At 41.0% G+C, this 15,663-nt stretch overlaps 1 protein-coding gene across 1 annotated transcript; it reads right to left on the bottom strand.

Annotated features, from left to right (window-relative positions):
- Positions 1 to 14,224: 14,224 nt before the first annotated feature.
- Positions 14,225 to 14,827, bottom strand: LOC142168084 (uncharacterized). Its single transcript, XM_075228744.1, has one exon. It carries the CDS (start codon positions 14,825 to 14,827, stop codon positions 14,225 to 14,227), a length of 603 nt encoding a protein of 200 aa, XP_075084845.1.
- Positions 14,828 to 15,663: the final 836 nt, after the last annotated feature.

The raw sequence follows: 15,663 nt of genomic DNA, 5'->3' as shown, positions 1-15,663 counted from the left end.
AGTGAAAATGATTTGAGAGAATGCGATAAAGGATATGAAATGAGCCTCGACTCAATTGTTTAAAAACGATTTCGAAAATAGAATTGCCTAAAAGCTTTTGTACTCAATTCATGCCCATACGAGGCTGCTTTAACTAATGCTTGCTTTAAAAATATATCCAGTGTGATTCAAGTTATTACATACTCAGGTGTTGAAATTGTATATTGTCATTTTTGGGAAGGAGTATTGCAAGAATAAATAATGTGTTGATTGCTTATGATTTTGATGTATGCTTGTATTGCTGGTCGGCATGCCCCATTATTTAGGAAGAAACCTTTTGTGTTTAAAGTTTCCATTACTAATAAATTTGAGTTATATGATTGCTGAAATATTCTACATGTTGATATTTGATGGTGATCTTTGAAATTGAAAGAGGTGAGAGTGTGGAATATGAAATATGGCCCCCGTGCTAGGAATAACGTATCTTGTGAATGGCCAAATGAGCCAAGGAAATATTGTTGTTGGAGTGTCTGAAAATACTAATAAGAATTTATACAATGTGAAAAATGTTGAGGTGAGTACAATTGTATTTATGTTACCTTTGTGTGCAAATCAAATCAAAAATAATTTTGGGAGCATCATTAGCAAAACCGAGGAAGGGTGGGTCATAAGGCCCACACCTGAAACTACACCTGCCGATGTAGGGATGGATTGTGACTATTCCCATTATTTGGGATGAAATTAAAATATTGGAGAAATTGTGATATTATTCCCCTTAATTGGGATGAAACTGGTAACAATTGTGGATTGAAAAAGTCAACCCACATGGCATATGTGGGAAGACGACCTAGTTGATCGGGTGGAGATCGGACGCCATGTTGCGCACATGGTGGTACTACTCTTGGTAATAACTTTCTTTCGCATCACCTGTCAAACTACATTGTCCGTGGGTAGATGGCCTAGCTGATCGGGCATGATCGGACTCCATGCTACCAAAGACGGTAGAATATCAGTGCTAATGATCTCCCAACCAAAAATTGTATATGAAGTTCGTATTTTGAAAATTATTATGTTTTAACTAGACATTTGGATGTGTTGCCCTTTTCTTATATGGGCATTCTATTTTGAAAGAGGACTTTTAGCTATACATACTAATGCTATTCGACAGTACTAACGTCCCTTTTGCCGGGGGCGCTGCATCTTTAATGGATGCAGGTGGTTCTATAGCAGGCGGCATTGATCAGTGATAGCAGTACACTCTTTTCAGCTGATTTGGTGAGCCCCACTTCATTTCGGGGTCATGTATCTTTTGTTTCTCATGTACTGTGTTTTGAGGTATAGCCAGAGCCTTGTTGCTGGCATTTCCATATTACTCTCCTATTGTGCTTAGAGGTTCCGTAGACAAGTTGCGGGTTGTGATTGATGTTGGGAATTGAACTAGAAAATGTTGGTATTTGGAAATCATGTTTTTTATTAATTCTATAAACTCGTAATATTTTGGAAATTATGAATGAATCTTCGAATGAGAATGAAATAGAAGTTATTAATAAAAATCTTTTCAGTGTTTGATTAATGGAGTACATCTCCTATTTATTCATGGATGAGTTTAGGTAGAAAGAAATCTAACAGGCTTGCTCGGCCGGGTTCTCTCGGTTGAGCGCCGGTCGCGCTCCCCGAGTTTTGGGCGTGACATAAATGATTCCTAAATTACTACCCAATATTTTTCAATTATTAGATAGTATTTCCTCTTTATGATTTTCCCAAATATAAAAGAAGTAACAATTAAGAACAACCAATTGATTCCAAGTAGAACCCACTTATCCCTAAGAGATTCTATTAAATAAGGTTTAAAGCCTTGAGTTCTTGCTATTCAATTCTACCAAACTCTAACCCACTTTCCTAAGTAAAGATAGAGTGAATTGGCACTAGTCAATGTTTGCAACCATCAACTACAAATGAAGTATGAGACATGAATAGAAATCGACCAACCATTCTATATATATATATTCATTGATGAACACCCATTAACATTACATCCAAATAGGATTCACAACCTTAGTATTTAAAACTAGCTACTCATACTAGAATACAAAAATAATGTAATAAATAAAGTCATGAAGCTTATAAATATAGACAAAGTCTTGGATTTTCTCTCACAAGCTTCCAAAATAATGGTGCATTCAATGCTCTAAGTGTAGCCTCTTTCTGTCAGACCAGATACAACACAAAAACCCTAATCATTCTATTTATAATGGTCTAAAAGTCATGGTCAAAAACTGACAAAACTAACCCTACAGATAGAGTCTGCGACCACAGAAGGCTTTTGCGGTCCGTAGATCTTCAGTTCCACCGCAGAATTGATCGAACAATCTTCTAGCTTTTCCTTCGCATTTTGGTTATGCGGTCCGCATATTACTTTTGCAGCCGCATAACCCATCGCATAATCATCTTTAGGGGAATTCTCTTAACATTATGCTATCACTATGCGGTCCACACAAACGTTATATGACCGCATACTAGATCGCAAACTTGGCTATCAATAATTGGAACTTTCTACTTCATTCTGCGATGAGTCTGCGCCTGCACATCACTTTTGCGGCCGCAGACCAGCCGCATTTCTGCCTTTCATAGGTTCTTCTATCGATGAGGATAGAAATGTTTGGTAAAGGGAAATCGTCTTTTGGGTTAGATTTGTTGAGCTCTCGATAATCCACACATATCCTGATCTTCCCGTCCTTCTTGGGCACTGGGACGCTATTTGACAACCATGTGGTATAATTGGTGACCCTTACTACATTCGCCTCTATTTGCTTGGTTACTTCTTCATTTATCCTCCAACTCAGCTCATGCTTGAATTTTCTGGGTTTTTATTTGACTAGTGGTCTAGCAAGGTCGGTAGGAAATCTATGCGAAATGTTATCAGTACTTACCTCAGGCATGTCATCATACGACCATGCGAACACATCGATGTATTTTTGGAGGAGCTCAACCAACTCTTCTTTCTGCTATGTTTCTACATGGATGCTGATTCGGGTTTCTTTTATGTCTTCTTTGCTTCCGAGGTTGACCACTTCTGTCTCTTCAAGGTTAGGCTTTTTCTGGCTTTCCAGTTGCTCGATCTCTTATGGGAGATTATCTGGAATCATACTCTCGTTGTATTCCTTGTAATCTGGATTGCTTTGCTCGAGGGTTTGTTACATGTCACAATTGCGAAATGCGGGTTTTTATCGTTCTGATTACTGAAAAGAAAAACTAAGTATAAATGAAGAGATAAATAAATTTGCAATAATTTAAGAAATCAATTCTTTTTATTTTATCAAAAGAGAAATGTCTCAGCGTTCGAAAAGGCAAATAACAAAAAAGTATAGACACGGTTCAAGCCTCAATTGACCGTGCGCTCTTTTTTAGAAGTTTTACAATTACATAGTGAACCAAAGATGGACTGGCGATCCAATTCTGTAGGTCATCTCTTGGTTCGGTATCCCGAGTGGTTGGTGTCTTGACATCAATTCCTTCACAACATTCCTTGATCATGGTCACGAACAACCTTCCCATTCCATCGACAATGTCATCCTCTGGTGTTGAGATCTGGCCCTTACCCAAAACATGCTCTGGCATAAAAGCCTTTTTCCCGAAGCTACCAGAGCAAGTCTTCCTAATCGGAGGCTGATACCTTATGCCGGCTCTTCCTTTTTGCCTATTGCAGCTCAACCGGCTCTGTTATCCCGTCTGATCGGGCTCCAAGCCCAGTTCCTGGTCTGTATCCATACTTCATCATTTCCCTCAAGGCCATCTTTGACCTATACAGGGACTGCATTCTCCGATTTTGCTCAGTTTCCTCTGTTTCTCTACTTTGTATGATCTCAACTGCATGGAAAGCAACCCCGTCTAATCCCTCTATAAACGGGAATGCATGTTCCAGATAAGCTGATTGGCTCCATTCTCCTTGGACTGCAATCTCTTGACAACCCTTTTCGAACTTCATACACTAGTGTAGGGTGGATGGGACTGCCCCTGCCATGTGTATCCAAGGTCTTCCTAGCAGTAAGTTGTATGAAGATGAAATGTCCATCACTTGGAATAGTATGGGAAACTCAAATGGTCCAATATGCAGAGCCAAATAAATTTCTCCATTGACATCCTTCTACGACCCGTCAAAAGCTCTTACCCTAGCATGACTTTCTTTGATTTCTCTTAGATGGATACCCAACTCTCGTAGATTAGAGAGCGGGCAGTTATTGACTCCTGATCCTCCATCAACCAATACTCGGGATAAAACCTTATCTCCACATTTGACAGTGATGTGTAGAGCTTTGTTGTGACCCACACCTTCGATAGGAAGCTCATCTCTTCGGAAAGTGATCATATTTGCTTCTACCATTTTCCAAAAGTTTGCTGCCAGTGCCTCACTAGTGGTGTTGCTCGGCACGCTCATCCCACTTAACACTTTCATCAGGGCATCCTTATGACTGTCAAAATTCATCAGTAAATCCATGATTGATATTTGTGCCGGAGTTTTCTTCAGTCGTTCCTCCACGGAGTATTCTTTGGTTGGCATTTTCTTCCAGAATTCTGCAGCCTCCGGATATGTTATTTTTCTTCTTTGAATCCGCTCCCTTCCCAGATTCCCTCAATTTTCATCCTCAGGAGCGTAGCACCTCCCCGACCTGGTCATACCGTGAGTCGCCACAGAATCCGTCTTCTTGGATTTCCCCTTTTGTTGATATGTCCACGGGACTATTTTGTATTTCCGATCCTCTTCATCCCTGGTAGAAGCAGTGGGCTGTTGCTAGTAAGTCTGAACCATCACCGTAGGCTTCAATTCTACTGTGATTATCGGAGTCCTTTCAGATGGGACCCTTGAAGCCTCAGCATTTCCTAACGTGATAATGGTTCCTTTCGAGTCATATTCTTCATCCAGGGTGATCATATTAGCCCCTCGATTTCGATGATTTGGTAGTGGATTACGGTTCATATTAGGCAGAGCCGAGTGCACTGAATGGCTCCACTTTTGATCAATGACTCAATTTTATTTTTCACTATGAAACAATCTTCAGTATCATTACGTGGTACATTTGAGTAGTACATGCACTGTTTGGTTGCATCAAAATATTTTGAGGGATACCCTGGAACCCTTCCTTCTATCAGATGTATTAAACCTGCTCTCCTTAGTCTTTCAAACAGTTGAGCCAGAGGTTCAGCAATCAGGGGGTAGTTTCTGGGACCTCTCTCTTCAAAATTTTGGGGAGGTCGGGGTGCATAGGTGTGTCGGTTTTGATGAGTGGTGGTTTGAATTAGAGCGTATGGTCGTGGTGGATTTGGATTGTTATGGGCTCTAGGCGGGTTATATTGAGGTTGGGGATTGTAATATGGTTGTGTGTTGTAGACTGGAGCATAACCAGGTGGTTGTGGGGAATGGTTGTTTGGAGAATAAGAGGTGTTTTGGTGATGTGGGTTGGACTGGTAATAAGGGACGACTGCTGATACCTCTTTCTTTTTCTTCTTTCGCTACCTATTGATCCTTATTGGATTGCTTTACTAGCTTCTTGCAATGCGGCCATGGATTGTACCTTGCTCGACTTTATACCTTCCTCTAAGAAATCTCCCATTTTGACCAGTTCGGGGAATTTCTTACCTATCATGCACATTATTTTCTCAAAGTAGATCCCTTCCTGAGCCCTAATGAAATACTTAGTCAATTCACTATCGTCCAATGGAGGTTGTGCCCTGGTGGCCTTTGATCTTCATTGACGTGCATATTCTAAGAATGATTCGAGCGGCTTCTTTTGCAAGTTTACCAATACGAACCTATCAAGGGTAATTTCTGTGTTAAATCAGAAGCGATTCATGAAATCTTCCGCGATATCCTGCCATGTCCTCCAGTTTCACGAATCTTGTCGAGTATACCAAGTAAGTGCTTCCCCTATCAGGCTCCTAATCAACAACTTCATTCTCAACTTCTCGTTTCTTCCTACTCCAACTAACTTGTCACAGTAGGATCTCAAGTGCGCATGGGAATCACCTCTCCCATAGAAGATATCAAACTTTGGAGGCTTGTGCCTTGCCGGCATATCCACTTCAGGATGGATACACAGATCCTCATAGTGTAGACTTCTGCTCCCTCAAGTGACTTTGTTTTCTCAATGCTCGTAGTTGCTCAGACACTGACTCCTCCTCCTTATACCTAGCTTCCCTTTCCATTTTGCCGTATTGGTCAATTTCATATGGCACCCAGACCGTGACAGGCGCTGTGAAGGTGGATTCCGAAATGGCATATACAGGAGGAACATATCGCTCATGTGCAACGGTATGTGCCGCGTGTATATGATGGTATTGGTTAGTGGTAAAGGTGACTCCGTCACGAGGAGGGGTATGAACTGTGTTGGTGGAAACTGGTGGGTTTTATGGCATTTGAACGTAATTCGGTACGTAAGGAATGTGTGTGGGAGGATTTGGTAGGTTTGTAGGGGTTAACTGGAGGTATAATCTGGGTGGTAGGGACCGAAGTTGGGGTATGATTGGTCTGGCGAGTAGTAGTAGGAAAGTGGTCGGGAAATTGAATCTAGAGAAGGAAAACGAGGTGGTTGTAGAAGCACCGTCACATCAAGATGTGCCAATTCCCGGATATGTTGTACTTCTTCCCTCAAAGATTCCATCTCCTAGGCCATCTTGGCCACAAGTTCATCATTCCTCGTATGTCTTTCTCTCCCGATCGCCACGAGCTATCGGCTATTACTAGAACGTATTCGGTCGGGTTATATGTCGCAGGCATCTTCTCTTTCGATCTTAGGTTGTATGGTGGTTCCTCTAGTTTTGGGTCGACACAAACCAAATTTTTCTTTGGGGAATAATAATAAAGTAAGAAATGAAAAGAAAGAAAAAGAAAAAGAACAAAAGTCGGTTTCGTCATTTGCACAAGTAATAGGCACACAAAGCAGTTAGTTCACGTATTCCGGCAAGCACATTCTCCTAGAATTCGTGGAACCTCTCTTTGCTGGAGGTAGGCCTAAGTCGCGAATATTTGACGAACAATTAGATTTGACACATTCAAATCTGAAGCAAATTTTATTTTCATTGATGGTGTTTGGATTGTAATAAGCGGGAGCAGAAGTTACATCATTGTTTCCAACATTCACAGAATTACATGGGCTCAAACGAACTTGCCCTTAGGGAAATGAGAAAGTTTGGGGTAAAGATACAAAGTGGTAAAAGAGGGGAAATCAACCAACTTCTATTAACCATCCCCGAAATCATTCCCTATTTCCTCTTCTTCTGGTTCTTCCTTCGGATCTTCTTCAAACCTTTAAACATAAAGCGTTTTATAACTTAGCCTTTTCCCACATATTGTTTTTTATAAATGCAAACATCATGCACATATTTTTAAACTCTTTCAAGCATATATATACCAACATTATTTTCTAAGACTCCTTTATAAACTCATATCCTTTTTAAAAAACTACACACCCTCTTTGTAAATATCATGTCCTAATACATAGTAAGTTGTACCCCTTTAGCACTAGTTAAGCAGAATACAAACAACTAATCCTTTAACTTAGTCTAAGTCCTATGGAGCTACCCCAGGTAGATTTTAGGGGGTGCCTAACACCTTTTCCTTAGAAGAATAAGAACCCTTACCTGTAATCTCATCGGTTAGTAGACCCATAAAGAATATGACTTTAGTAGTTAAATAGGTACCCTAGTATACCTTTAAATATTAGGTGGTGACTCTCTTTCATCAACAATAGAGAAACCACAAGTTGAATCTTGTTTTGACTAGTGCAAAATAGGGTGCAACAACAGTGACTTCAGACTCCCAAATGCGCAGGCACAGGATTTGGGCCTGAGTTCTTTGAGAACTCGGCGGGCCCAATTACATGTTCAAAAAGGAGAGAAAGTCATTAGATGTGTTACTCTATGCACATAACTACACATGAAATAAACTAGTATAGGCCTAAACAAATTGTAACAATAAATAATAATCCAGAATATGAAAATTAAACTAGCGTTGGGGATCACATATGGCAAAGTGATTCATATTGAAAACCTTTTGTTGTCATTAAACACTAAAACTAAAGGGAGTAATAAATGTCAATAGCTTAGAGGCTAAGGGTAGAGTTCTATTTATAGCAAAAGCACTCTTTTGATCCATGGCACTTCAAAGTTCCCAAGGGTTTCCAGGCCTAAGGAAGTTCTTATGTCAGGGAGAGTAGCTCAACCAAGAACTAAACTCTACTCCCAAATACCCCTAACTACTCACACCCATTCTTCCTTACAATTTTAGGTGCCAATAAGGCACTCAATGTAAATCCCCGTACCACAGTGATACCACACCATATGAGTATATACATTTCTCATAACAGCTAATACATGATACCATAGGATCATAAAATAGCCTATTCAGATTAGTGCAACTACAATTTAAACATCCTATTGGTCCTACACTCAAAGAAAAATTCTTAACGGGGGGTGGGGGGTTGGTTTGTGCCAACCGAAGTACTGGCTTTGCCCCGATCCTGATAAGGTTACGCCATGAGGTTCAGTAGGTGGAACAAATTATGATATCTTTAGAAAACATTTTGAAAAATCATTTGTTCGGTATGTTCATCAAGGACAAAGAATGTAGAGTTTTGTTGGATGAGGGGTTTATCCCTCGGAGATGGAAGACCTACTTCCATAGTCTCTTGAACGAGGAGGGGGACATGAGCATTGTACTGGGTGTGTCTATTTGCAAAAACCAATTTGGGTTTATGCCGTGGAGTTCGACTACAGAAGCCATCCACATTGTTAGGAGATTGATGGAGCAATATAGGGAGAGAAAGAAGGACTTGCATATGGTGTTCATCGACTTAGAAAAGGCATACGATAAAGTTTTGAGGGAGCTTTTCTAGAGATGTTTGAAGGCTAGAGGTGTACCTATTGCCTACGTTAGGTTGATTAAAGACATGTATGATAGAGCAAAGACCCGAGTGAGGACAGTAGGTAGGGACTCGGACCATTTTCCGATTATGATGGGGTTACATCAGGGGTCAGCACTCAGCTCTTTTTTGTTTGCTCTGGCGATGGACGTACTGACACGCCACATCCAGGAGGTGGTGCCGTGGTTTATGCTATTTGTAGATGATATTGTATTGACTGACAAGACGCGAGACGGTATGAACACGCAATCAGAGGTATGGAGGCAGACCCTGGAGTCTAAATATTTCAAGTTGAGCAAGACCAAGACAAAATACTTGGAGTGTAAGTTCAGTGGCGGACTCAAGGAGGGGAAGGGGAGGTGAGGCTGGAATCGCAGGTCATACCTAGGAGAGTAAGTTTTATGTATACTAGGTCTATTATTCAGGGGGGTGGGGAGATTGATGAAGATGTCACACATCGTATTGGGGCAGGATGGATGAAATGGAGACTCACTTCCGGTATTTTGAGTGACAAGAAGGTGCCACCGAAACTTAAAGGCAAGTTCTATAGAGTGGTGGTCTGGCCAACGATGATGTATGAGGCTGAGTATTGGCCAGTCAAGATCCCTCATGTCCAGAAGATGAAGGTAGTAGAGATGGGGATGTTGAGATAGATGTGCGGGCACACCAGGTTAGATAGGATCAGAAATGAGGTTATTCGCGACAAGGTAGGTATGGCCCCTATTGAGGACAAGATATGGGAAGTGCGACTTAGGTGGTTTGGTCATGTGAGGAGGAGGAGCACAGGCACCCCAATGAGGAGGTATGAGAGGTTGACATTGGAGGGCCTACAGAGAGGTAGAGGTAGGACAAAGAAGAGGTGGGGAGAAGTGATTAGGCAAGACATGGCGCAGCTTCAGCTGACTAAGGAATGACCCTTGATAGGAAAGTATAGAGGTCGAGGATTAGGGTAGTGGAGTAGGTAGTCTAGAGTGTTCATAATAGTAGTATTGGCACACAGTCTCACTTTCTGTTGGTAGTAGGTTTTTATGACTAATCGTTGTTTCCTTTCATCGTTGATCACCTTACTATCGTGTTGTTTTATTCTGCTTTTATATGACTTTTAGGTACTGTACCTTCTTTTCTATATTTTTATTAATGTAGTGCTTATGCTTTCCTGAGCCGAAGGTTTATTGGAAATAGCCTCTCTATCCTCACAAGGTAGGGGTAAGGTCTGAGTACACAATACCCTCCGCAGACCCCACGGTGTGGGATAATACTGTGTATGTTGTTCTTGTTGTCATTTGTTTATGGAAAATGTCTCGTTCCGGATTACGACATGTTTCGGAAGTCCTTCAGGCACGAACGTTGTTTCTAGAAGACTCACTCGTGTTCATGTCGATCCTCTAAGATGCTTCTGGCGACGTGGCTTCTTACTACTACGATTGCGTCCTATTCTGAACTAATGCATTACAAAGGCTTTCCTAGGGTTATGACTGAACCCTTTCATGTTTCCTACGTATCCGAAATGGAATCAAGTTTGAACGAAGTTCGTGGGTAATGATAATGAAAATATGATGATTGTCACGCCCCAAACTTGGGAAGTGCGAACGGCGCTCAACCGAGTGAACCCGGTCAAGCAATCCTGTTAGATACTTTCTACCCAACTCACCCATGATCAAGAGAAGACATAGTTTCCTTAATTAGACACTAGGAAGATCATGTATACAATACTAAATCATTTCATTAGTTACATCAATTTTAAGTCTCAAAATACACACATTCTTATGGTTTGAGTGGACCAAGTGATCAAAACACAACATAATCTGTTTAACTTTTCTAGCACCCATGTACAACCCACATAGTGTCTACGGAGCCTTTAAAATATACAAAAGAGTGTTATGATAATGCCGGCAACAAGGCCCCGACTATACCTCAAAATGTGATAATAATATGAATAAAAGATACAATACATGACCCCGGGATGAAGTGGGGCTTACCAAGTCTATTGGGAAGAGGATGTACCACTATCGCTGATCAACACTGCCTGCTATGGAACCACCTGCATCCATTTAAAGATGCAGCGCCCCCGACAAAAGGGACGTTAGTACTGTTGAATAGTACTAGTATGTAAAACTAAACACCATCTCAATAAAATGAATAATAATACAAGGGGGAAATAGTCATGAGTTCAATAAGAGCTTCAAACAATACTAAAACATCAAGTAAGGATCACATAAGTTCTCAAGTCAATTTTCATGTTATTAGATTGGGTGATCTTTAGAGCCGATATACCATAATTCACAACACCACCGTATTCTTACACGGAGTCCGATCACGACCCGATCGGCTAGGTTGTCTCATTTGAGACATCAACCATAACCACAATTTCAATTATCATTTCTAGCACAGTCACCACCATGTGTGTGGCATAGCGTCCGATCACGGCCCGATCGGCTAGGCCGTCTCACCCAAGACATTACCTTTTCAATCAATCATCTCACTTCATACTTCTTTCACATCATTTCAATTCATTGGTATGAGTGGCCTCAATTATAAAGTCATTCTTGGCACTTGGCCGTATTTCATAATTCCAGTTTCCCCTTTTCACATTCAAACATCATTATCATCATCAACAACAATAAGTCCTACCATTTAAGGCATTAGTACACATATGAGCAATTTGATAATACTAAGCACATAAAGGCTTTTCATACAATTTGGCATAACAACCTTTATTCGATTTTGACATGAAGTTTTAACATTTATAACACATATTCCACATTTTGAACACATCCTCAAATGGAAATATGACATGATGAAGCATTTAGAATAAATATTGAACATACATCCTTCAACACAGACACATTAGGAATAGCCAATTCTATAATTATCACTTTGGGACTTACACCAATTACATGAATACCGTGGGGTTCGATTCTAAGAAGAAGGGGGTTTAGCCAACATACCTCAATTGAGCTTCCTTTAAACTTTAAAACGTTCCAGAATTCTTTGCACTTTGATCTATTTTAGAAATATAACAAGTTGGACTAAAATTAGGAAGATGGTCATGATTCTAGCTCATTTGAGCACATTATCAAACACTAGGTGTGCATTAATATTTTTAAGGCCCTTTTAGGAAAGATTCTATCATTCATCAACCCATTCTCTACCATTATTTTAGCTCATAACCTTCCCACATACTTCAAGAATACTTGCATGGAAGCTAACAACCCCCACACCCAATAATTGTCTTTCTAATTATCCCCTTTTTAGTAGATTTTCAAAATTAAGAGGTAGGGCATAGATTCTTATCTTTAAGATGAGGAATTTCTTGATAATCTTCAAGGATTGAGAAAGAATTGTTGGATATTAGGTTGAAGGTTACTCCCCCACTCTAAGAACTCTTTCTCACTCTAAAAATATCTGAAATATGCTAAAAAAATGGACTATGGCATATGTTTTAACGAAATAGGGCCGGGTTTAAAAACCTCAAAAATGAAGCCTCGGGACAGGATCTGCGGTCGCATATGCGATAGCTGAATGGATATGCGGTCCACATATCGGCCACATAATTTGGTGCCAAAAACTGAAAAAACTCTGCCTGGGTCTGCGGTAGTTATGCGGCCCACAGACCTGTTCTGCGGTTGCATAATGCACCGTAGAACCTCCCTCCGCAAAAATTCTAAGGCTGATTATGCGATAAAAGTGCAGCCCGCGAAATGGTTGTGCGGTCGCATAACTGGCCGTGAAATTGACAAAAAGAATGGCCTAAATAGCTGTTTCACTCTGCGGCCATTCGCGACCTGCAGAGTGATTATGCGACCGCATAATGGGTTGCAGAAATGCCCAACCCTGCAAAATATTTTCCTTTAACTCCCCAGCGCACTGTTCAATCTACTATTATTAACCTCTACGCCTACCCCGGCATCACGGAACCCCAATTTTTAGGAAATATTTCACGGGGCCTTACAATGATGATGACCGAGCCTGACTCAGGCAACCTACGTATCTAAATGGAATCAGGTCAAAACATAGTTTGATTACAACATATGAAAAATGATGAGATTAAAAATGAAGTGGACGAGTCTCACTCAAACAATCTACGTATCCAAATGGAATTAGGCTAGAACATATTTCAATTACAAAAGTGACTGAATCCGTTGAGGATTGCGTACATATTCCTTCCAAAGGAAATCAAGTCGTGGCGTAGTTCCGAGTACATACAAAATGGTATTTAGATTTTTTATTATAAGTGAAGGGGATAGAGAGAAATACCGAACCCTACGTGGGCTGCCTACGTATCCCTCCGTGGGAAGTCAGGTCGAGCGTAGATTTGGTACTACTAAAACGTAACTCTATTATCTTCAAACATAGTATCTCTTGATTGCGTCTGAGCTGATAGACTTTGTGCTGATTCTTCCATCCATCTCTGCCAAGATTAGAGATCCTCCCGGCAATATTCGGTGGACCACATAAGGACCTTGCCAATTTGGTGCAAACTTTCATTTGTCTTCTTCTTAATGAGGGAATATTTTCTTCAAAACCAACTTCCTTGGCATAAACTAGCGAGGCTTCACCCTTTTGTTGAATGCATTGGCCATCCTATTTTGATACAACTGACCATGGAATACTGCATCCATTCTCTTCTCATCGATGAGCATGAGTTGCTCCTGCCTGACTCGTATCCATTCGGCATCGTCTAACTTAGCTTCTTGGATGAATCTTAAAGATGGTATCTCAACCTCTGTGGGTATCACAACTTCAGTGTCATATACCAACATGTATGGCGTTGCCCTAGTGAATGTCCTCATAGTGGACCGATAACCCAGTAAGGCGAAGGATAACTTCTCGGGCCATTACCTATGATTCTCCACTATCTTTCACAGAATCATTTTGATGTTTTTGTTGGCCGCTTCAATTGCTCCATTAATTTGTGGTCTGTAGGTTGTAGAGTTACGGTGGAAAATTCTAAAATTCTCACAAATTTCCCTCATGAGATCACTGTTGAGGTTGGTTGCGTTGACAGTGATGATTGACTAGGGTATCCCGAACCGGCAGACTATGTTGTTACAAACGAAATCTGCCACTACTTTCTTTGTGACGACTTTGTATGTAGAAGCTTCGACCCATTTTGTGAAGTAATCAATTGCTAGCAAGATGAAACAGTGCACATTTGATACAATGGACTCTATTGGTCCAATCACGTCCATGCCCCAAGAGGCAAACGGCCAAGGCGAACCCATTACATTCAACTCATTAGGCGGAACACGGCTGAAAACCCCATGGATATGGAACTAGTGACACTTCTGCACATAGCAGATACTATCACTTTCCATGCTCATCCAAAATTATCCGGTTCTTAAAATCTTCTTGGACAAGGTAAAGCCATTCATATGGGGTCCGCATATTCCTGCGTGTATTTGTTCTAGCAGTCTGGTTTCTTCGGCGGTGTCTACACATCTTAACAGACCCAAGTCCGGGGTCATCCTGTATGGGACTTCCCCATTGAGGAAAAAGTGATTTTCCAGCCTTCTGAGCACTCGCTTATGACCATTAGTAGCATTCTCTGGATACTCTCTTGTTTCGAGGAACCTTTTGACGTCGTAGTACCACAGTTTACCATCTGTCTCGTCGTCTACATGAATAATGTATGCATGTTGATCCCTGATCCCAATCTCGATAGGGTCTATGTAATTCTTATTTGGATGTTGAATCATCGATGATAAGGTTGCAAGAGCATCGACGAACTCGTTCTGCCTCCTGGGAATTTTCCTGAACTCGATCTTTGTGAACTTCTTGCATAACGCTTTTACACAATGCAAGTATGGAAGGATCTCGATGTTCTTGGTAGTCCATTCTCCTTGAACCTGATGTATCAATTGATCAGAATCCCCTATGACCAAAAGCTCTTTGATGTAATGTCGACCGCCATCCAGATCCCGAGGATTCATGCTTCATACTCGGCCATATTATTGGTGCAAGGGAACATTATCTCTTCTAATGCTGGGTAATAATGTCTTGACTCTGAAATTAGGGTTGCACTAATTCCTACTCCTTCAAAGAACATTCTCCACCCTGGGTATGCCTCTAAAATATCTTCTCCGACGAATAACACTTCTTCGTTTGTGAAGTATGTAGTGAGCGACTCGTAATCCTTGTCAACTGGATTCTCTACAAGGTGGTCGGCTAAGGCTTGTCCTTTGATGGACTTCTCCGTTATGTACATGATGTCAAATTCGTTGAGAAGAATCTTCCATTTGGCTAGTTTTCATGTAGGCATTGGCTTTTGGAAGATATACTTGAGTTGGTTTAACCGAGATACTAATGTGTGGTGTATGATGACATATAATGTCTTAAATTTTAGGCGATCCAAGTCAAGGAACAATAAGTGCAGTCTAACAGAGTGTATTTGGCCTCGCATGGTGTGAACTTCTTGCTCAAGTAGTAGATGGCTTGCTCCTTTCTCCCGGTCTCAGCGTGTTGTCCCAACATGCATCCAAATGCATTATCCAAGACCGACAGGTATAACAATAGTGGCTTCCCGGGCTCGAAAGGAACCAACACTGGTGGATTTGACAAGTACTCCTTAATTTTGTTGAAGGCTTTCTAACACTCTTCTGTCCATTTTGTAGCTGCATCTTTCTTTAGCAACTTGAAGATAGGTTCACAAATTACTGTCGACTGGGCTATGAAACCGCTGATGTAATTCAGCCTACCCAGGAAACTCGTCACATCCTTCTTGCTCTTGGGCGGTGGCAACTCTTGAATGGCTTTGATCTTTGAAGGA

Source organism: Nicotiana tabacum, chromosome 13 (genome assembly GCF_000715075.1).
Source record: "Nicotiana tabacum cultivar K326 chromosome 13, ASM71507v2, whole genome shotgun sequence".
In the NCBI taxonomy this organism is placed as follows: domain Eukaryota; kingdom Viridiplantae; phylum Streptophyta; class Magnoliopsida; order Solanales; family Solanaceae; genus Nicotiana; species Nicotiana tabacum.
The sequence above is the reverse complement of the archived record's forward strand: the minus strand, read 5'-3'. Positions and strand labels throughout refer to the sequence as shown.

Bases quoted from the DNA above. Each gene is read 5' to 3' on its own strand.
- LOC142168084 (XM_075228744.1), bottom strand. From the start codon at position 14,827: ATGAATCCTCGGGATCTGGATGGCGGTCGACATTACATCAAAGAGCTT.